The 22,685-nt window shown below is 40.4% G+C and overlaps 2 protein-coding genes across 2 annotated transcripts in view; one reads left to right on the top strand and one right to left on the bottom strand.

The window, feature by feature from the left end:
- Window positions 1-6,958, top strand: part of Fnta (farnesyl transferase alpha) — a 23,566-nt gene extending 16,608 nt beyond the window's left edge. Inside the window, exon 7 of the mRNA XM_076202168.1 lies at window positions 668-6,958. Coding sequence (XP_076058283.1) covers window positions 668-760 — 93 coding nt within the window. The 3' untranslated portion in view covers window positions 761-6,958. The remainder of the gene's footprint in view (window positions 1-667) is intronic.
- Window positions 6,505-22,685, bottom strand: LOC143035291 (uncharacterized). The gene is made up of 6 exons (XM_076202167.1): window positions 21,743-22,685; window positions 18,468-18,627; window positions 16,385-16,493; window positions 15,088-15,173; window positions 13,260-13,406; window positions 6,505-7,597 (listed from the first exon to the last, which is right to left on the bottom strand). Exons 1-6 carry the CDS (start codon window positions 22,338-22,340, stop codon window positions 7,306-7,308), a joined length of 1,392 nt encoding a protein of 463 aa, XP_076058282.1. The 5' UTR covers window positions 22,341-22,685; the 3' UTR covers window positions 6,505-7,305.

Here is a 22,685-nt window from a genome sequence, read left to right as displayed (position 1 = left end):
ACATGGAAAGTAGTGAAAAAATATTAGTAAAAGAAGTGAGCCAGAGGTGGAGAGAGTGAATGTGAGGGGTCAGCTAAGGATGAGATGGATGGATGGGATAAAAAGGGTGTTTGGAAAGAAGGGGATGTCTGTTGAGGAAGGAAGGGAGAAGACAGAAGATAGGGGTGAGTGGAGAATGGTTGTGTAGGGATGATGCTGTGATGCATGGGAGGGAGTGGGTGGGGGGGATGGGTCGGTTAAGGAGTGTGTGAATGATAATCTGATGCAGCCAGAAGGGATTTCTTCCCGTCTTCTCTTTTTCTGCATGAGGTGACAAAGGGAGGGGGGGGGGGGTCACCTTGCTGTGGATGTGCTGTGTCTTGCAGCATTGTTTTTGACCCAAGGCAGTGGTTGAGATGCAGGGATGACCTGTCATCCAGGAGTAGCCAAGGAATAGAGGGAAGGAGGGGTGGTGAATTAGAGTGGAGTATGTGAGAATGAAATGGGTGGGAATGGTTTAATGCTGACTTGGCTACCTCCCTTGTAAGAGGGAAAAGCCCTTGGTATATGAATGTATATTTGTATGTACGCAACTTCTTTTTGAGTTGTCTTTTAACTCTCACATGGTTGCTTTTTGCTTTACACACAATTTGTAAGAGTTATTAAAGACTTTTTTTTCTTTTTCCAGTGGTGTGAATCCTTAGCAACAGAACATGACAAGATAAGGAGAGAGTTTTGGCGTTACATGGCACGTCACATCAGTCACAAATATTCAGTCTGAAAAAGAGCACTGTCCAAACAGTGGTAGACAAGTTCTTGAATTCTTATGTACATAATGAATGAGAAATATATATAAAGAATTATAAGAATGGCCTTTTAAAATACGTCTTTGTTTTGCAGACATGCTTGTTCATTATTATATATATGATGTAGGTGGGAAGAGGAAACAAGTCTTAATTTGAATTTATACTTGAGTAATTTGAACCCCATCTGTGAGACTATTTAGGAATAAATTTAGATTAAGTCTCCTGGGTTTCTTCATTCCACCTGCATGAGCCTGTCAGAATGTCTCAATATTATATATGTATGTTTATATATATATATATATTAAACAAACACACACAGTATTTGGGGTATGGCTGAGTGAGTGCATTCTTCTGTCTAAATTTCATAAGGAAAGTGATGGGGGGAGGAGACATTAGTTCCTTTGCTCCACCCAACTTAGTTCCCTCTTACAGGGGAATGTGGTGGCATTATTCTTTTACCCATGTGAAAATGAAGAGGAAGATATAGAATCAAAAGGGTGGTAAAAAAGATTTTAGGATGAAAAGTAGTTTTGACTTGCGTATTTCTCCTTGAGCTCTCCAATAATAAGCAACAGTCTTCCCCTTGAGTTCACTTTGTTCATTTCCACCTTCCACATTTTGTGCTAGTGTTTCTTCACTTGCTCTTTCTATATGCCCAAACCATCTTAGTATTCTTTGATCAATCCTGTTTGCCAGCTCACCTCCTCATTTCTCACTCTATCCATCCTCATAACTCCTACCATAGTTCTTAAACACCAGGCTGGATAGTGAGAAATGAGGAAGTGAGGAGGAGAACAGGAGTGGAAAGGGAGTTGGGAGATAGGGTGTATTAGGATGGTTTGGACACATGGAAAGAATGAGTGAAGAAAGATTAGTAAAAGAGGTAGGAGTGAACATGAAAGGGTGACCTAGGATGAGATGGATGGATGGGGTAAAAGGGGCAGTGGGAAAGGGGACTGACAGTTGAGGAAGGATGGGAGAAGACAGAAGATAGGGGTGAATGGAGAATGGTTATGTATGGATGATGCTGTGATGCATGAAAGGGAGTGGGTGGGGGGTGGGAGTTGAGGGAGTACGTGTGAAAAATAATTTGATGCAGCCCAAAAAGCTTTCTGTCTTCTCTTTTTCTGCATGAGGGGATGGAGAGGGGGTCGCTGATTTAATAAAGCGGCCTTGCTGTGGATGTGCTGTGTCCTGCGACACTGCTTCTGACCCAGGGCAGTGGGTGAAATACAGGAATGACCTGTCATCCAGGAGGAGGCAAGTTAAGAGGGAGGGAGGTGAATGGGAGTGGAGTATGTGGGGATGAAATGGGTGGGAGTAGATTTTATGTTTTTGTTTTTTGGCTACTTCCCTTGTAAGGGGAAAAAGGCCTTTGGTATATGTATGTATTTCCAAACCCTCGCCCATTGCCCTTGAATTAATTTTCTGTACTACCCCATCTATATATACATTGTGAACAACCATGGTAACATTGCACAACCCAGGTGCAGCCCCATTTTCACCTCAAACCACTCACTCTCTCCACTTCCTATCAACACAAGCTTTACTACGTATAAAAACTTATGACCAACCTCAAGTCATTCCATATATCTGCAACAAATTGCACCATCCCTTCCTATTGACCCTGTTATATACCTTCTTCTCATCCACAAAAGTCCAAAAGACATCCTTTCCTTTGGCCAAAAGCAATTTGCATATCAACCTTATTACAAAATATGATCCATGCATCCTCTTCCTTTCCTAAACCCACTTTCCTCCCCAGTTACTCCTTCTGTACCCCTCCGGGTCCTCTCAATTAACGCCCTCCCATATGCCTCATGAACAGTAGAATGATCTGTCCAGACAACAGTATTTCTTTGAGTGACTTAAAGGTCAGTCTGGTGGCCTTTACTGGTTACCCGAAGGCCATGGGCATTCTTTTAAAGACCAGGGACAGTTGATTGATATATCAAACTAACTCTCAAGTTACATGGGAGCTAAATACCTGAAAAGTTCACATATCTTGAATTTTTACATATCTCACACATATATATTGCCCTTGTAAGAAATAAGGGGAATTTAGGGGGTGGGGAGGTTGTATTCCTGGACACTGGAAAGGTGCGAACAGTTTAGGAGTATTCTATTCTCTGAAGATTGTTGATGCATGGGTAGGCTGAATAAATTATATTAACACTCATTTGTTTTATTCACACTACATAACTTATGTTTTGTTTATATTACATGAGATATATTACATATATATATATTTTTTTTACACTAACACTACATATAAAGCACAAAATCACTTCCAAGTTGGCTCAGTAGTTTAGATGCATTTCTTTTACTTACACTACATGAAATATACTTATTCAAATAATCCATCATCATTTACATTATTAAACGAGGGATTCTTGCAATCACACTGTATTGACTTAAAATTAGGTAAATATATAGACACATGCTTACAAGCTGATGCACCTGATTCCCCAATATCTATGGCAGCAAAGAGGATACAATTAGAATTCCAGTAGCCGAGGTCAATTGACTGAAATCAATACTGAGTTCACAAGTGTGTAGATGTTATATACAGTAAACCCTCTATATAATGGATGATATGGGGACAGAGGTCTCGTTATATCCGATGGAAATACCAGACAGGTCCATTATATCCCAGTTTGTCCGGTATTAGTAATTACAGTAAACCCTCAATACAACAGATGATATGGGGACGGGTCTGTCGTTATAGCGAGGGTTTGTCCAGTCAGATTTTTTTGTCTGTTATATCCTATATTCAGTATATCAAGATCCGTTATATTGAGGGTTTAATGTATACATTATATATATATATATACATACATATACCAAAAAGGCCTTTTCCCATTATGGAAGAGGTAGTATGCCAAGGCATGTACCCATCACTTTATCTTAGTTACTTGTGGATGAAGGGCCATTCCTGTTCCCAGCCTACTGCATGGATTGAAAGCAATGCAGTATACAGAACACCACAGCAGGACCCTTCCTGATCCAGTCACATGAAATATAGTAAGACAGTAAGAAATCCTTTTGGGCTATGTCAACTTATTGTCCACTTGCCTATCTCTTCTCTGCTCAACAGACATTTCTAATCTACCTGAGGCTCCCTTCTCCCTATCCATCAATCCCATTCCTGGTCCTCCCCTCACATTCACTCCACCTCTTCCTTTTCTTACATTTTACTGGTCTTTCCTCTCTTTCCACATGCCCAAACCATTCCAGTATTCTTTGATCAAGTATGTCTGCCATTTCCATACCTCATCTTTATCTTCATTTCTCACTTGGATCATTCTCGTAACTCTCACCATACTTATGCACGTTGAAACTCGTCTCCCTTAAATTTCAGGTCTCTACCATCATACGGTGTAAGAGGCACAATCATCCCTTGGTATGGGCTTTTTTTTAATCCCAAGATACCCATTTCTCATGAAAAACTTCATTCCTGCAAGAAATATACTTGATTTCTTCACAGAACAGTATTAGTTCATTAATGCATTCACCTTTTGTGATAAGAATTTTATTTTCATTAGCCTTGCTCTTCTTGTACATATGTATCTAACCTTTATACCCATTTCTTCATGTACTTCCTCATTTCTCATTATTGTTTGCACTATTTTTTTTAATCTTTTACTGATAAATGTTTCCCATGTCACCCTACCTACCACTACAATACATTTTCATTTGTCTACCACCTGTCAACATTTCCATTCTATTAAGTACCCTTGTTACCTCCACTTCTTCCCTTTCTTTCTTCATAATTTTTTGTAAATGTTCCTGGTTTGCACTCATGTCTTAAATTTCTCATTTTAACTCTAGTTTCAATCCATGCGATTCCATTGTTAACTATATATACATAACCAAAGGCTTCCCCCCCCCCCCTTACACAGGTAGCCAAAAACACAAAGGCATAGAAACCACTCCTACCTATTCCATCCCCCTCTCTTATCTTGGCACCTCCTGGATGATGGGTCATTCCTGCATCTTGTCCACTGCCCTGGGTCAGAAGCAGTGTTGCAAGACACAGCTCGTCCATAGCAAGGCTGCTTCGTTAAATCAGTGATCCCCCTTTAAAGATAATCCATTTGAAAAATTTGGTCAAACTCTTCTCTCTTGAGTGCTTTTATTTCATACCTGGTGTGCATGTGTGTGTCATGTGATATGCATATATAGAATTGATGACATATCTTAAACCAGGAAGAGACAAGCGAGATGGGGATGAAAGGAGTATGGGTTACCCCATCCCAAACCTAACCATCTCACTTTGCAGGAAATGGGGTGCAAGTTGAGTTCTATAGAATCACACATTGCGAAGTTTTTCACATTGAAATAGATTTCATGTTATAGACAATTATTGTTTTATAAACTAACATAATTTCACTAAGTTTTACTTGAGCTGGACTTGGTGTGTGTCAATAATTGTGATGCATGTTATATTGTTTTGAATGTCTTGAAAAGATTCAACATTCTAACCTTACATCTTGTATTTAACTTTATTTTTAAATAATTATCATTGAATTGATGCACATCTTAGGATGTGAGATATAAGAATTGATTGTTGTATGCCAGTTAATTTGGATTTTTTTTATGTGCATTTTGTGTCCAATGCTAAACTGATCAAAAGACAGGAGGTTATAGCCACTGTAGGAGTGGTGACTAACTACAAAGAAAGGTGTGATTTAAGAGACATCTGAATTACCTCTTGAATGCCTTCTAGCAAAGTAAATGGATGAAATTAAATGAAGTGTTTTTATCCTTTGTAGACCCAGTGAACTAGAGCAGTATCACTTTTACTCAATGTGTGAAAATGGACATTTTTATTTTTTACACAACTGTTGTCGTCATAAATGGATCAAAGAATATCTTCCTGCATAAGTCAAATGTGGTTATAGAAACAACCCCAAGGGACCAAGAAAAGGTATCTGCATGTAGTCATGCAAGATGGAGTGAAGCTGACCATTTTCAAAACACATTTACCCCCCTTCTATTAGATGCAGCCCTAAGGGGCTGGTACTTAGTCTCTAGACTGGGCCCAAGATTTTTTCACACATGGTGAGCTGGCAACTGCTCTCCTCTCCCACACGTTCTGAGCTAGTGACATAGAAACAGTCTCACACTGATAACAGTCCAAGTTTCTTACTAGAGAGGTTTGTTGGAGGTTCCAAGAACTGTTGCCAGCCACTATAGGTTTTCCACTTAGTGAAACTAAAGGCAATTGATTGGTTGACACAAAACCTCTTCACCAAATGACATGGGCTGAACCAGTGGATGTAGTCTGTTTCCTGGGGGTGGTAGGTCTCCAGCATGAGAGAATTGGAACAATGGATGGACTAATAGGTACAGAACAACATCTATAACACTGCAATTGTATTTATAGAAATAAATACACAATGTATAGACAATCAATCAATCAGCCATGCTGAGTCCACTGCTGAACAATGGCCTCTTTCATAGCATTCCATTACTTACAAGACTGTGCCAATTTCTGTCATGTCACTCCTGCAAACTTCTCTATCTCCACCTTCTGTCTGGTCTCCCTCTTATACACTTACCATCTTGTGGCATCCAATCAGTAACGCACTTGCTCCATTGCTCATCAGTCGTTTGCAATAACTTACCTGCCTAATTTCAATTCCTCTCTTACTACCTCCACAATATCTTTCTGTATAGTATAGTATACTATATTATAGTAAATAATATTACAACAATTTGTATACAAACTTTAATCATAAAACATTCTTTTACATATTTCACTACAAATCAAATATGGCCGGATACTAAAAGCAATTAAAATATCATCAACATAAAAGCTGAAATCACTAGGACTAATAGTGAACAGGTACATTAAAAAAAAATTCAGCGATTGTATAACTGACCTTTCATTCCTTTAAAAACCTAATATAAAATAAACAAGTGTATGATAATAAAATAAAGTTGGCACAAAAGAAAGGAAAAGTTCACTACAACTCTGGCATCACAATGTTACTGGAATCTATAACTGACAAAAACATTCCTAGGATATCACAAAACCTGACTGATCTGACCTTTTTCTTCACTTTTATTGAACTTGTTCAAGTTCTAATTTCAAACAATAGCTAAGAAATAGCTAGATAACAGACCTATTTACATGCCCCACCCCCCCCAAAAAAAGGGGGGGGGGGGGGTTAAAACACTGAAAAATTAATATGAATGAGGTCTTTTAGGCCTACAAACCATTCCTGACCTGTCATAATAGGATTATTACTGTAATACAAAATAATCATGTCATGCTACTACATATAGTATTTTCTGAAGGTCTGGATAAAACTGCAAATGGTTAGTTACTAAAAAACAACTTTTCTTTTTTTGTCTTATGAAAAAACTAAGTAAAGAAAGCAATGCACATTCAATTATTTGCAATTGTTAGAATGCAATTACATTCCTTTATAGTAACAAAATTCAATAAAATTCAAACCTCTTATAAAAAAAAAAAAAAGAAAGAAAGAAAGAAAGAAGATTAATCCCCACACTATTTCCTCTTGGGGGTTTTCTTCTCCTTTTCATTAAGCCAAGTGTACAGGTCTTTGGATGTAAGATTGAAACCATATTGTGAATGCATGTATTTACACGTGAAACTTATACGTGACTGCTCTGAGTGGATATCCTTCAGTTCCTTGAATAAACTAACAGCCGTCTCCTTACGCTTCCCCTCTGGAAGAGAAAAATTTCCACCAGAAGTGTAGACTTGTCGCCCCTTCTTCTGGATCCACTGGTATAACAGCTTGGAAGGTAATTCTCTGTCATATATCATTGAAGCATACCTGTTGGAACAAAATAAAACACTGAATCCCCATTGACAGGTTTTGTTCTGGCTAACACAAAATTATCTTATTCCGCTTACGAGTGCATAGAGACTTTAGGCAGAAACGTCAATGTAATGGTATTGGGAAATTTCAATGCTAGGGTAGGAGACGAGTGGTTGGAAAGTGTGGAGTGTCAGGAGTGGAGAGTTGATGGTAAAGATATGTCTAGAGAGTTGATAGCAGTGTTTAGGAAGAAAGTCAAGCATATATACACATGGGAGAAGGTGGTGGATGGAAGGGTGGTACTTCTTTAATGGACTATATAGTGGTAACCAGAATAATACGAAGAGTTGGATATACATATTCTTAGGGGAGAGTGGGGGAATATCAGATAATTTTTTCATGGAAGGTAAGTAGAGAGTGGAGGATAGATGGAGAAAGAGGAATAGTACAGAGGGTAGCGAGGTGCTTAGAGTAAACTGCTTAAATGAGAAAGAAAAGGAGTACAAGAAGACGAGTAAAGAGTGGGAGGGAGTTAAGGAAGATTGGGGAAGGGGGGGTGAGGGAGTATGTGTAAATTATATTTATGCATATCCTCTCTCATCTTCTTCTTGTATTCATTCTCCTTTTCTTTCTCATTTAAGTAATTTACTCTTAGCACTTCCCTACCTTCTGTCTTTTTTCTTTCTCCATCTATCCTCCACTCCCAACTTACCTTCCAATAAAAATTATCTAATATTCCCCTACTCTCTCCCCTGAGAACATATACGTCCAAAAACTCTTCCTCCTCTTCTCCTGGTTACCACCTTATAGTCTATTAAAGCCCTATCTACCACCCTCTCCCATGTATACTTATGCTCTACTTTCTTCCTAAACACTGTGTTTGCCATCATTAACTCTCTTTCATTACAATTTTTCCTGGCACTCCAGACTTCCCAACTACTCTGTATATTGATTCATCTCCTACCCAAGCATTGAGATCTCCCATAGACCATAGGCTCTTTTACCCCTTTAAGGGAGATAGCCAAAAAACAAAGGCATATAATCCACTCACACCCATTCCATCCCTATCACCCTCCCTTTTATCTTGGCACCTCCTGGATGACGGGTCATCCCTGCATCTTGTCCACTGTCCTGGGTCAGAGGCAGTGTCGCAAGACACAGCACATCCACAGCAAGGCCACTTCATTAAATCGGCGACCCCCCCCCCCCCTCCGTCCCCTTGTGCAGAAAAGGAGATGGGGAAAAATCCCTTCAGGCTGCATCAAAATTTTCTCACACATACTCCCTCATCCCCCACCTATTCCACCTCATGCATCACACAACATAATCCATATGCAACCATTCACCATTCATCCCCGTCTTCTTTCCTCTCCCGTCCTTCCTCAACGGACATTCCCCTCTTCCCCAATACCCCTTTTACCCCATTCATCCATCTCATCCTAAATCGATCCCTCATGTTCACTCCTTCCACCTCTGCCTCCCACACCTCTTTTACTAGTCTTTCATCACTCATTCTTTCCATGTGTCCAAACCATTCCAATACTCTTTCATCCACCCTATCTCCCATTCCACCCCTGTTCTCTTCCTCATTTCTCATTCTATCCAGCCTAGTACCCACTATCATAATTCTCAGACACCTCATCTTAAATACATTCAAACTCCTCTCCTCCTCCTCTCTTATGTTCCATGTTTCTGCCCCATACAGTGCTGTTGATACAATCACTCCTTCATACAATCTCCTCTTAGCATCCATTCCCATATGCCCTTTTCTCATTACACTTTGTAATCCTCCAAACCTAACCTAACCTCACTTCTCTCAATCTACATTCTACCTCCATCTCCACTCCTCCCTTTCCTGCCACTTTTGCACCCAAGTATCTAAATCTATCTACTTCCTCCAGTCTGTCTCCCTTAACCACTTCACTCTGGGCCAAAATCTCGCGGGCAGCATTAGCTGCCAGACGTACGATGTTGCGTCATAATACTTGCACCATAAAAAATAGTCTCCGCTTATATCGATCTTTCTCTCTTTCACCCGTGAATTTTGATAACCATAGAAAATGTGATGAAGCCAGTTTAGAGAGTATGTCAGTAACACAGGGAAGAGGTTAACCACTTCCATACGGTGACGCCTACGCAGGCGTCATGAGGAGCAAGTGGATACGCGATGATGCCGACGTAGGCGTCTTGATTATATTTATTGTAGTCGTACCTACGTAACCTCCATTCTCTCTAAACTGGCTTCATCATATTTTCTATGGTTATCAAAATTCATGGGTGAAAGAGAACGAACGATTGAGCACTGACTTTATTTTTTATAATGCGATTATTATGACGCAACATCGCACGTTGGGCAGCTAATGCTGCCAGACGTGCGATGTGCCCCGGAGTGAAGGGGTTAATACTCACTTCCAGTCTGCTGCCACTTTCTGCCCTTATCTCATCACCTTACTTTTACCCATATCTATCATCAACTTCCTTCTTTCACACACTTTCCCAAACTTTGTCACTAACTTCCTCATACCTCCTCTCATCCTGCTACAAGTGCAGTGTCATCCACAAACAACAGCTGGCTTACCTCCCACTTTTCTCCATTTTCTTTAACCATCTCCAATCCCTGACCCACCACCCTTGCATTTACCTCTTGCACCACCCCATCCATGTATAAATTGATCAGCCAGTGACATAACACATCCATGATGAAGTCTCACTTTTACCTCAAACCACTCACTCTCTCCATTTCTCATCCTGACGCATGCTCTACTACTCTTGTAAAAACTCTTGACAGCTCCTAAAAGCTTTCCTCCTATCCCGTATATCTGCAATACCCCCTACAGTGCCTTCCTGTTTACCCTGTCATAAGCATTTTCCAGATCCATAAAAGCCCAAAACACATCCTTACCTTTTCCTATAGCTTTCTCACATATCTGTCTTACCACAAGAGTCTGATCTATGCAACCTCTACCTGTCCTAAACCCACAGTTCCTAACCAATTACTCCTTCTGTTCCTCTCCTAATCCTCTCAATCAAGACCCTCCCATAAGCCTTCCCAACTACACTTAACAAACTAATCCCTCTGAAACTACTACACTCACACTTGTCCCACTTCCCTTGTAAAGTGGAACTATACAGGCACTCCTCCAGCACTCTACCTTCTCAAACAAACATTAAATAACCTCACCAGCCAGTCCACCATCACTGTACATGACATCCATCCAGACCAGGTGCCTTATCTGCTCTCATCATCTTAACAACTGCCTTAACTTGATCCTTCCTTATTTCTCCTACATTTTCCTCACTCATCACAGTTATTTTCTTCCCACTGCAGCTACCTTTCCCCTCCCTATCCTCCTTCACATTTAACAATTCCCAATACCATTATATTGACATTGCTCTATATTCCTTCTATGCACTCATCTAAATCAATTCAAAAATTGTCCCTTTCCTCTACACTCTCACTGCCAGGCCCATATATACTTACAAAGACCCAAATTTCCTTTCCCAGTATTACCATCCACAATAACCTTGAAGAAACCTTCTTCCACTCCACCATATGTTTGCCTATCTCTTCACTTACTAGTATAGCCACCCCTTCTCTCCCTCATCCTTTCACTCTTGAAGCTGTCCCAACTACACTCCTAAACTCAAACTTGCTCCTCCCTTTCAACTTAAATTTCACTCAATGCCAACACATCCATCTTTCTTCTCACAAACATACTGCCTATCTCTTCCCTTTTACTCTCATCTGTACCACACCTAGGCATATTAAAAAACCCAAACCTTAGAATTCTGGTTAGAAAACTCCTCCCAGACTCTCTAATGCCTTTTTTTTTTTTTTTACTACAGTAATTAGGATGCCTAGTCCTATCCCAGTCCCTTTTTTGATGGCTTTTAAAACTCAAGTATTCTTCTCTCCTACCACAGGATGGATGTAAAGAGGAAATTATATAAAGGAGTGATTGTGTCAATGGCACTGTATGGGGCAGAGGCATGGAATTTAAGAGGCAGAGAGGACAAGTTTAAATGTGTTTGAGATGAAATGTCCGAGAAGTATGGTTGGGATTACAAAGTTGGACAGAGTGAGAAATGAGGTGAGGAGGAGAGATGGGTTGGAAAAGGAGATGACCAAATAAGGCTTGGACATATGCAAAGAATGAGTGAAAAAGATTAGTAAAAGAGGTGTGGAAGGCAGAGGTGGATGAAGCCAACTTGAGGGGAGAAGTGAGGATAAGACAGGATTGGGTGAAAGGGATGGTGAGCAAAGGAAGGGACAAGACAAGAGACAGGGGTATGTGGAGAATGGCTATGTATAGATGATAATGTGATGCAAGGGAGGGGATGGGGGATAGGGAGTGGTTATGTGTGAATGATATTTTGAGGCAACCCATCAGGATAACTCCCTGTCTTTTCTTTTTCTGCATTAGGGACAGAATGGGGGGAGGGGTCCTCAATTAAGTGAAATGGCCTTGCTCTGGATGTTATGTGTCTTGCTGTAAGGCTCCTGACCCAGGCAGTGGGCGGGATACTGGGATGGCCTATCATCCATGAGGAGCTGAGAGGAAAGGGAAGAAGGGGTGGAGGATGGGAGTGGAACGGGTGAGAGTGGGTATGTGCTTTTGACTTGACTACCTCCCTTGTACATACATACATATACCAATGGCTATTCCCCCTTACAAGGGAGGTAGCCAGAAAACATACATACATACATATACCAAGGCTTTTTCCCCCTTTCAAGGGAGGTAGCCAAAAAGGGAAAGGCATAAAAACACTCCCACCCATTTCATCCCTAAATACACTCCACACCCCTCCCACCCTCCCTCTCATCTGAGCACCTCCTGGATGACGGGTCATCCCTGCACCTTGCCCACCGCCCTGGGTCAGAAGCAGTGTCGCAAGACACAGCACATCCACAGCAAGGCCGCTTCATTTAATCGGCGACCCCCCCTCTCCGTCCCCCCTTGCATATAAGGAGAGGACGGGGAGAAATCCCTTCGGGCTGCGTCAAAATTTGCTCACACATACTACCTCACCCCCACCCCCCGCCCATTCCTCCTCATGCAATCACATCATCCATATACAACCATTCTCCACTCACCTCTGTCTTCCGTCCAAAAAACAAAGGCATTAAATCCACTCCCACCCATTCCATCCCCATATACTCCAGTCCCATTCACCTCCCTTCCTCCCTCTTATCTTGGCTCCTCCTGGATGATGGGTCATCTTTGCATCTTGCCCACTGCCCTGGGACAGAAACAGTGTAGCAAGACACAGCACATCCACAGCAAGGCCACTTGTAAGGAGGAAAAACCCCTTGGTATATAGATAGATTGTTCATAATGAATTGGTCACTGTCTCTCTTGCTTAAGACCCACAGCCATCAGATTGGCTTACAAGTTGTTCAGAAGTTAATCTGTCTTGTCTGGACAGAGAGTAGGGAAGAAGAAGAAGAAGAAGAAGAAGAAGAAGAAGAAGAAGAAGAAGAAGAAGAAGAAGAAGAAGAAGAAGAAGAAGAAGAAGAAGAAGAAGAAGAAGAAGAAGAAGAAGAAGAAGAAGAAGAAGAAGAAGAAGAAGAAGAAGAAGAAGAAGAAGAAAAAAAAAGTGGTAGTGGGAGATGACAACTGTAGTCTCTGAATATCCTACAGATAAATTTTTTCTCTACATGTAGCACCAAACTTACTTGCATGTTAAGGCAATTCTTGTAGTTTCTGTACTTGCAGGATTCATACAGTCAAAGAACTCAATAACACCTTCTTTCTCTTCTGTTGGCCAGTCTGGTAACAAACTTTTCCTTGCAGTGCTCTTGCGTCCGGGTGTCTTTGGTGTACTGTAAAAAATAAAAAGCAATAATGAACCATACTGCAATTCAACCTTCTACCAATGAAACAGAGAATCAGGTTAATTACAAATACATAGGAAATTGGTATGTTATAACACATTTGTAAATGTTCACTATTACGAAGTTAGCGGTCAACAAATTAATGTCAAGAGTGGTCGGACAAAATACCACCAACTGTCCTTCCTTGACCCAACCATTTCAAGGGCATGTAACCTGAGTCCCCCCACTTTCTCCATCCCCTTTTATGTACCCCTCACTACCTCACATATACTTGTACCTTAACTTCTTGTAAGCATTCTGCTGAAGAGGACTACAGATGGTAGTCGAAATATACAGTTTCCCTGTACTTCCGTCATTATTTCTCTGATAGTGGGTTTATAGTGAACATATACATAGGAGTGGAGGAGGAATGGGGATGTTTCAAGGAGGGAGTCACAAGGTGTGCAAAGATGTTGTGTGGAACAAGGAGGACAGGAGGAAATAGAAGGAAGGGTAGAGAGTGGTGGGATGATGAAGCAAAGAAGGTTGTAGAAGAGAAGTAATGAGCATTCACAGATTGGTTACAAAATAAGACAAGAGAATCATATGAGGGGTACAAAAAAAAGAGAAGAGAAGTAAAGCACAAGATAAAGGAGGCAAAGAGGAGAGCAGAGGTGGAGTAAGAATACAAGACAAAATCTTGAAAGTAATAAAAAGATGTTTTAGAAAAAATTAAGAGAGGAAGAAGAGGCAAATCAAGTAGAGAAGAAAAGGTAAAAGGTGCAGATGGAGAGATGATAATGGATGAAATGGCAGTAAGAGGAAGATGGGCAGTATTTTAGGGAGTTGCAAAATGTGAAGGAGGATAGGGTGGGAAAGGTAGTTGCAATGGGAAGCGCTAAGAAAATGACAGTGATGCATGAGGAAAATGGAAGAGAAATAAGAAAAGATGTGAGAGCAGTTATCAAAACGATGAGAGCAGGTTAGATGGTTGTCATACATACATATACCAAGGCTTTTTCCCCCTTACAAGGGAGGTAGCCAAAAAGAAAAATGCACAAAATCACTCCCACTCATTCCATCCCTAAATACACTCCACTCCCTTCCAATCTTAGCACCTCTTGGATGATGGGTCATCCCTGCACCTAGTCCACTGCCCTGGGTCAGAGGCAGTGTCACAATTCACAGCACATCCACAGCAAGGCCGCTTCATTAAATCGGCGACCCCCCCTTCTCCGTCCCCCCATGCATAAAAGGAGAAGTTGGGGAGAAATACCTTCGGGCAGCATCAAATTTTGTCCTCACCCCCCATCCCCCACCCATTCCACCTCATGCATCACAACATCATCCATATACAACCATTCTCCATTGTCTTCTGTCCTCTCCCGTCCTTCCTCAACAGACATTCCCCTCTTCCCCAAAGCCCTCTTTCACCCCATCCATCCATCTCATCCTAGAACGTCCCCTCATATTCACTCCCTCCACATCTACCTTCCATACCTTTTACTAGTCTTTCTTCACTCATTCTTTCCATATGTCCAAACCATCCTAATACTCTTTCATCAACCCTACCTCCCAACTCCCTTTCCACCCCTGTTCTCCTCCTCACCTTCTCATTTCTCTCCCTTGGTATATGTCCAAAAACCTGTGACTTATACACCATGGGGAATGAAGGAATTCAAAGTCTTACCTTTTCTCAAAGCCAAACTTGATTTCATCAACAGCAATATTGGATACTGCTCTTTCTGTGTCCCTGTTAGCGAGTGTAGAATCCACCTGGAACACACAAAATTCAAAGTTAAATCACATACAGTCACACATACACCAAGGACTTTTCCCCCTTACAAGGGAGGTAGCCAAAGTCAAAGGCTAATTGTTGCAACTTTGGTGACAGAGTAGTGCTGTCCCTAATTGATGTTGAGTAGATAGGTCGCACCCCTGATTTTGGGGAAATATTTAGTTAAATAAAGTGCAACCCATACATGAGTATATACGATAGTTTCATATACTTGGGTGCAAATGTGGCGAGAAAGGGAGTAGTGGAGATGGAAATAGAATGTAGATTGAGAGAAGCAAGTAAATAGACATTTGGGAATGGATGTATGACAGCACTGTATGGGGCAGTAACATGGAACATAAGAGAGGAGGAGTCTGAATGTGTTTGAGATGAGGTGCCTGAGAGGTATGATAGGGGTTACTAGGCTGGATAGTGAGAAACGGGGTGTGGAAGAGAACAGGAGTTGGGAGACAGGGTTGATGAAAGAGTAATAGGATGGTTTGGACACAAGGAAAGAATGAGTGAAGAAAGATTAGTAAAAGAGGTATGGAAGGTAGAGGTAGAAGGGGTGAACATGAGATGGATGGATGGGGTAAAAGGGGCATTGGGAAAGAGGGGAATGTCTGTCGAGGAAGGACAGGAGAAGACAGAAGATAGGGGTGAATGGTGAAGTATGGATGATTCAGTGATGCATTAAAGGGAGTGGGTGGGGGATGGGGGGAAGGGATGAAGAAGAACATGTGAAAAATAAAATGATGCAGTCCGAAGGGATTTCTCCCTGTCTACTCCATTTCTCCACAAGGGAACAGAGAAGGGGGTGGGGGTGTCACTGATTTAATGAAGTATCCTTGCTGTGGATGTGCTGTGTCTTGCAACACTACTTCTGACCCAGGGCAGTGGGATGACCTGTCACCCAGGAGCCAATATACGAGGGGGGGGGGGGATGGAAGTGAAATATATGAGGATGGAATGGGTGGGAGTGTATTTTATGCCTTTTGTTTTTTGGGTACCTCCCTTGTAGGGAGGAAAAAGCCTTTGGTATATGTATGTATTGCACATGCAGTCTTTGCTGGCATTTATCTTTTTATCTTATCTGCCATTATGCTATCTTGTCCAGCCAAGCAGCACCTCTTTAGCACCTGAGGTGTCAAGCTTGGCACTAAATATATTCTACTGAACAAGTATTCTATTCACAAAACATATTTCTCACCTGTGACTTAAAGTTGAAAGTTATTTCTGGGTCTTCAATCTGTTGCTGAATTGGTATTTCAGTATGAGAGCCACTTCTCCTGGTGCGTTGTGTCTTTTCAGAGCCATGACTGAAAAAATATGAATTGTTAATTCATATCACTAATTGCTTACCTTCAATCAAATCCCACTCCCTTGGTTCTCTCTTGCAGGAGACTCAGCCATGTTAACTGATTCAGTGAAACATGCCTCAACACCCTTCAGACCATACAAAACAAAGCATTAAAAACAATTACAGGCTACACATATACAACACCTACAGACCACCTACACTATGAAACAAAACTCCTCAAAGTCAAAGATCACCTTGACATGAGAGGCACACAAACACTTGCTGCAGCCTCCACAAACACAGCACACCCACTACACTACATAGCAGAACACACACACACAAAAAAAAAATCTATATCACACACAAACATTCTCTTCTCTTCGTTCAAAACCACCAAATACCAGCCTCTAGAAATATATTCATAATCATATCACTCACTGCTCCATTAATACACTAAAAGACAACACACTGCTGCATGCCAGACCCCCTGATATCCATCCCTCTCAATCCTCTCTCCCATGAAAGGACAGAGTGCACCTGGCCAGACTGTGATGTGGCCACCATCCAGCCCTTCTAAGCTACCAATGTGCAGGATGTAACACTTCACCCCCATACTTTTCAACATGTCATGGAAGACTGCATTATACACAATCATGCATGCAAACATCACAACATACACTCCATAAAAGATTTGTGGGAAAACCACATTTCGGCCATGGCATTTCCCTAGGGAGATAGGACTGCTAAGACAGACAGTCTAGGGAACAACAACAACTGATTCAATTCACAAGTCAGTGATGAAAAGAGTTTGTGCTGCTACCTGGAAGGGATGTGTGGAGGGCATTGTAATATGAGGTGATTTGTGTCTTCTGTATGATGGTTGCATCTAAGGCAAAAATTAGTCTGTTGCCAGACTAGTTGTGCTGATATTGTATTATATGGGCTGGGAACCTGGATGTACTAATGCAATTCTTTCTTGTCTTCCGAGTGATTTCTGTTGGGTTCATTTCTGAGAGTTTGGTGAATTATGGAATTTGTCAGTTTATTGTGGCATTCTTGTCTTAAATCAAATTATGTTTTGTATGGATGTATTAAAGGGTACTCTGGGCAGGCTATTAACATGCTTGATTAAAACACTGCACTGGTTGCTTTTATGCAGTGTGTTCAGTGAGTTGCATATGTTGCTCTATGGGGAAGACTGATTTATATGCATAGATGTTTTATTTATCTGTAAAATGCCTGTTTTAATTGTTGGATACCTTGCTGTGGATGCAGAGTAAAGTGTAGTTCTTAAAAGTTAATAAACATCAACCACTTCAGTACGACTCAAATTCTCGTGCACAGCATTGGCTGCCAAACATACAATTCATCACACTACTTGCATTATAAAATAGTCACTGCTATATTACTCATTCTGTTTTACTCTGAGTAATAATAAACACAGAAGATGTGCTCAAACTAGTTTACAAAATCCGGGGGTAACTCCTGTACAACTGGACAGAGGGAGTGAGAGAGAGAGAGAGAGAAAAAGTAGTGTGTATATATATATATATATAATCAAGATGCCGACGCCGGCATCCTTGTGTACCTACTCACACCTCATGACACCTACGTGGGCATCATCGTACTGAAGTGGTTAATAAGTGTTTTTGCTATCTAAACCCTATGCCTGCCACTATTTTGAGCATGTATTCTTTTTTTACCTTCACTGTCATCACCCATCTCATAATATCACAAGCCCCACCACCTGAATTAAAAACACCATGGGCAGGGTGCAGGGATGACCCGTCATCCAGGAGGTGCTCAGATGAGAGGGAGGGTGGGAGGGGTGTGGAGTGTATTTAGGGATGAAATGGGTGGGAGTGTTTTTATGCCTTTCCCTTTTTGGCTACCTCCCTTGGAAGGGGGAAAAAGCCTTGGTATATGTATGTATAATACTGAATTTAATAAGTCCCACAGAATTACATCCAAAAGAAGCTGCATATACAATTACCTTATGTCATCAGTTGCAAGCCTCTTCTTTGGTGAAGATTTAAGGTTTGACTCAGGATAACAATAACTTTCTTTTGATATTAAAACAGGAGATTGTTGCAGTTTTTCATCAGGTCTTCCCAAATTCATAGATGCGAATTTTGGTGACTTTGGTGCAAAATCTGTAAACGAGAAAGACAACTATAGATTAGTAATTAATACGGTTATATAGTCATCAAACAAATAAACAATTAAGGACTTATACACAACAAAGGATTAAATCTATTTAATCTAAGCTCCTTCTATCCATCAACATTTTCATTTATGTATTCATATTCACATTTATATAATCATTATTTTGTATGTGTGAGCATGTCCATGCATTCACCAGCCCACTGCAGCAACTCTTAACCTCTTCCCTACAATGACACATACATAGGTGTAATGCGGAGTGAATGGGTATACAAGGATGCCAGTGACGTCTTGATTATATTTATTTTGTAGTTGTGAACTGGCTTGATCATGTTTTCTGTGTTTATTATTACTCAGTGAAAGAGAATGAGTAATACAGCAATGACTTTATATTTAGAATTTTTTTTTTTTTTATTTCCGCCAAGAAAATAGCATATTACGTTCATGTACTATAATCTATAAAAATAATATTGAATTTTCTGACACTATATTGCGTCCATGTACACAACTGAACAAATACTATATAACTCTAGTAATGTCTGTGGAGGAAGGACGGGAGAGGACAGAAGATAGGGGTGAATGGAGAGGGGTTGTGTATAGATGATGTTGTGATGTATGAGGGGGAGTGGGTGGGGGATGGGGGTTGAGGAAGTATGTATGAGAAAAAATCTGATGCAGCCCGAAGGGATTTCTCAGCGTCTTCTCCTTTTTTGCATGGGGGGACTGAGAGGGAGGGTTACCGAATTTATGAAGTGGCCTTGCTGTGGATGTGCTGTGTCTTGCGACACTGCTTCTGACCCAGGGCAGTGGACAGGATGCAGGGATGACCCGTCATCCAGGAGGTGCCAAGATAAGAGGGAGGGAGGAGGGTGGAGGGGAGTGGTATATATAGGAAATGGAATGGGTGGGAGTGGTACAAGAACCATCAAATCATTATTAGTTTCTCCCCTCATCCATGGTGCACTTAGAACACTCCTAGGAAAAATCCCTTCCACAAAACTGAAATACAATATAATTAACATTCTACAAAAGTTTGACACCTGAAAAATAATGGTAAACTTTTAGAAGTGTACATCTATGCAATATAGCAATAGAAAATTGAATATTAATTTTGTAAGTTATAATACATCAATATAATATACGTTTTTCTTGGAGGAAATAAACTGAAAAGGTTGCTAAAAGCGATACACAAATATGACCACTTGAACTGCATGAGACACCATCTTTGTTTTAGTAGATACAGAGGTTGAAGAAATTAAAGTATGATAAACTCGTCCAATCTAACCCACCTACCTAACCTGGGTAATAAGCTGAAAATCTCCACACAGATGGCTCAGAAAAGACCTCCAACATTCATATAAAACACCTTGGCCCAAATGCATGAAGATTATGTCAAATGATGAGACATCAGGAATTGCAGCTGTGGTGGATCAATACAACTGTGTGGCATGAACCTCTAAACTCAAGTTATCCATCATCCATGGCCATGCAAGACCTTGACAGATAATTTCAGCCACCACCGACTGTCACTGTACAACAAAATACTAACAATCTAGAAAAATAACACATAATACCCACACTAAAACCAAACAAACCACCTGAAACCTCTGCATCTTTTACACCAATGTTAGTTAATAATGGAAAAGCTAACAGTAGTCAAAAACATAACATTATAGGTACCCCGGAATCCGCGCGCGGCGCCACTGTCGATCATGTGTTGTTTTCATGGCCAAATGTTGCGGCCCACTAGCTTTTGTTTAGTTCAATTTGAATGCTTCCCGCGCTTTGCGCATGCGCAAGATATTCAAATTACCTTGTTGTTTTGCAAGTGTAAGGCTAATTCTTGAAATAGAAAAAAAATTTCAGCGACTTAAACGGAAATTTGGTTATCAAACTCGGCAACATAGTTTTCCGAGTAAAAATATTAAGGTAAGGAATGTCTAAACATAATTTTAAGTTACATAAACAAGTTTTTCAACCTGTTTTCTCCCGGAATTGAGAAGCTTAATATAATTGACTTCTTCGTGTTTGAGCTAAAATCCCCGGAATTTAGCTATATCACCCATGAATCTGATGCGTCCAGTTCGTGTTTGTTGTTGTTTACACATCACCATCATGCCATGTCCATGAGAAGTGTCAAGACTAGTTACTAGTCTTGACACACACTACTACTTGACTACTTTCTACTACTAGTCTAGTCTAGTAGTAGAAGACTTCTACTACTACTTCTACTTCTACCATGAATCTGATGCGTCCAGTTCGCGTTCGATTTTGTTTACTATTACCATTGACGACCAAAATCACACAATGACGGTTTTTGCTCAAATGCATAATTTATATATAAAAAATAGCATATGGTTGCATTATTTGACCTATTTTCTTTAAAATGTGTGATTTCCATGTAGAATGATCGAAGAGAAGTTACGTTTTTATCCTCTACAAAATTATCAACCGGCAACCAACGTCATTGTTTGGGTTTCGTCTTCGATCATTTTACATGGAAATTATCCATTTTAAAGAAAATAGGTCAAATAATGCAACCATGTGCTATTTTTTATATATAAATTATGCATTTGAGCAAAAACCGTGATTGTGTGGTTTTGGTCGGCGTCGGTCGACTTCGGTCGGCGTTTAGCGACAGCTTCATGGTTGCCATGAAAAGGCAAATATGGTATGATGGAGATGTCTCACTTTGTTTTTGACATGCTCATGTGATTTGTTGATCCATAAAACCCAAGTATTCCGAATTTTAATAAAATTGGACCAGTGGTTTAGAGTTAATGTGTATTTCTTTACCGAAATCTTTACAAATTACCACCCTTAATTCTAACACTTTGTTATGGTAAAGTCGAGCCAAAAATGCGGGCTAAGAAAATAATTCAGAAAATCGTATCTCCCTTATTTTTCAAGCTATTTCAAAAATTTAAAAAGCATTTTGTTTCTAATAAAGTTGTCTTTCATATGCAACAATAATATAAAGGTTAATTTTTTTTTTGAAAATTTTGTGGGGGTACCTAAACATTAGTCACCTGTAACTATAAACACCAAAACTTTTACTGATGAAACTGTAATGTTTAATTAATCATTAATGTACTAATAACTCACCTTCTGGATCCCCTTCAAATTTCCAGACTAACACCACACAATAGCTTCGGGCTTCACTAACAGTTGCGTCAGCTGGGTTCCATAGATGAACAGTGTCTGGATAAAATCTGGAGTCTGGCCTTTGAAACATATAATAGGCCTCGATACTGTGGATGACTGAGTTAACAAACTGTGAGAGAGAATAATTGGTCCTGCAGCCATTGTCTGGCATCGACGAAGGCTCCAGACATGTAATAACGTGCAAACCATGAAATCCCTTCGATTTGCACACTTCCCAGGCATGAACCACACTTTCTTCTATAGGGCTACTATCCTCTTGATCCAGTCTTTTCCCACGGCTTGATGTTTTGGCTTTCTTTGTTGTGTCACCATAAACTGGTACAATATCGACGGTGAATTTGGCAAGGGCACCCTGGTGACTTGATAACAGGACTTTGCCTGTATCACATTTGGACGTGATTTTGAACACAACATCATCAAAGCTGTTTGGGCTCGAAAATTTAAGCATAGCCTTCTCTTCCAACACATACCCTTTCTGTGGACGCACACATAACTGTTCAAAAGTAACTTTTTCTGCCATGACGCCCAGTAAAGGCATTTACACCTAGACCTTGATCTCAACCACCAACAAATTTGAACTCTGCGACTGTTGTCCGTTTGTGTTTGGATCAGTTAAGTTGAATGGGGTTCATGACTCATCAACATCTAAACAAATAAATGTTTTATTCACCTGAACTATCTGGATGTAATAAAAATTATTTTCACTCATTATATATAAAATGAATTAGACATATCATTCAGGTGTAAATTCAGAGTTCTTTCATTCAGTACTAAAAAAAGTGGTTTGGTTGAATCATGACTATAGGAATGGCAATACCTTCCAGCCAATCAGAGTGCGTGTTAGCTATTCCGAGCATATTCGCTGCCGTATCTTCAAACGCCT

The sequence above is a fragment of the Oratosquilla oratoria genome, chromosome 18, assembly GCF_046742065.1.
Source record: "Oratosquilla oratoria isolate Oo_2021 chromosome 18, ASM4674206v1, whole genome shotgun sequence".
Taxonomy (NCBI): Eukaryota; Metazoa; Arthropoda; class Malacostraca; order Stomatopoda; family Squillidae; genus Oratosquilla; species Oratosquilla oratoria.
Note: the sequence above shows the minus strand (reverse complement) of the source record. Positions and strands in the feature narration are given on the sequence as shown.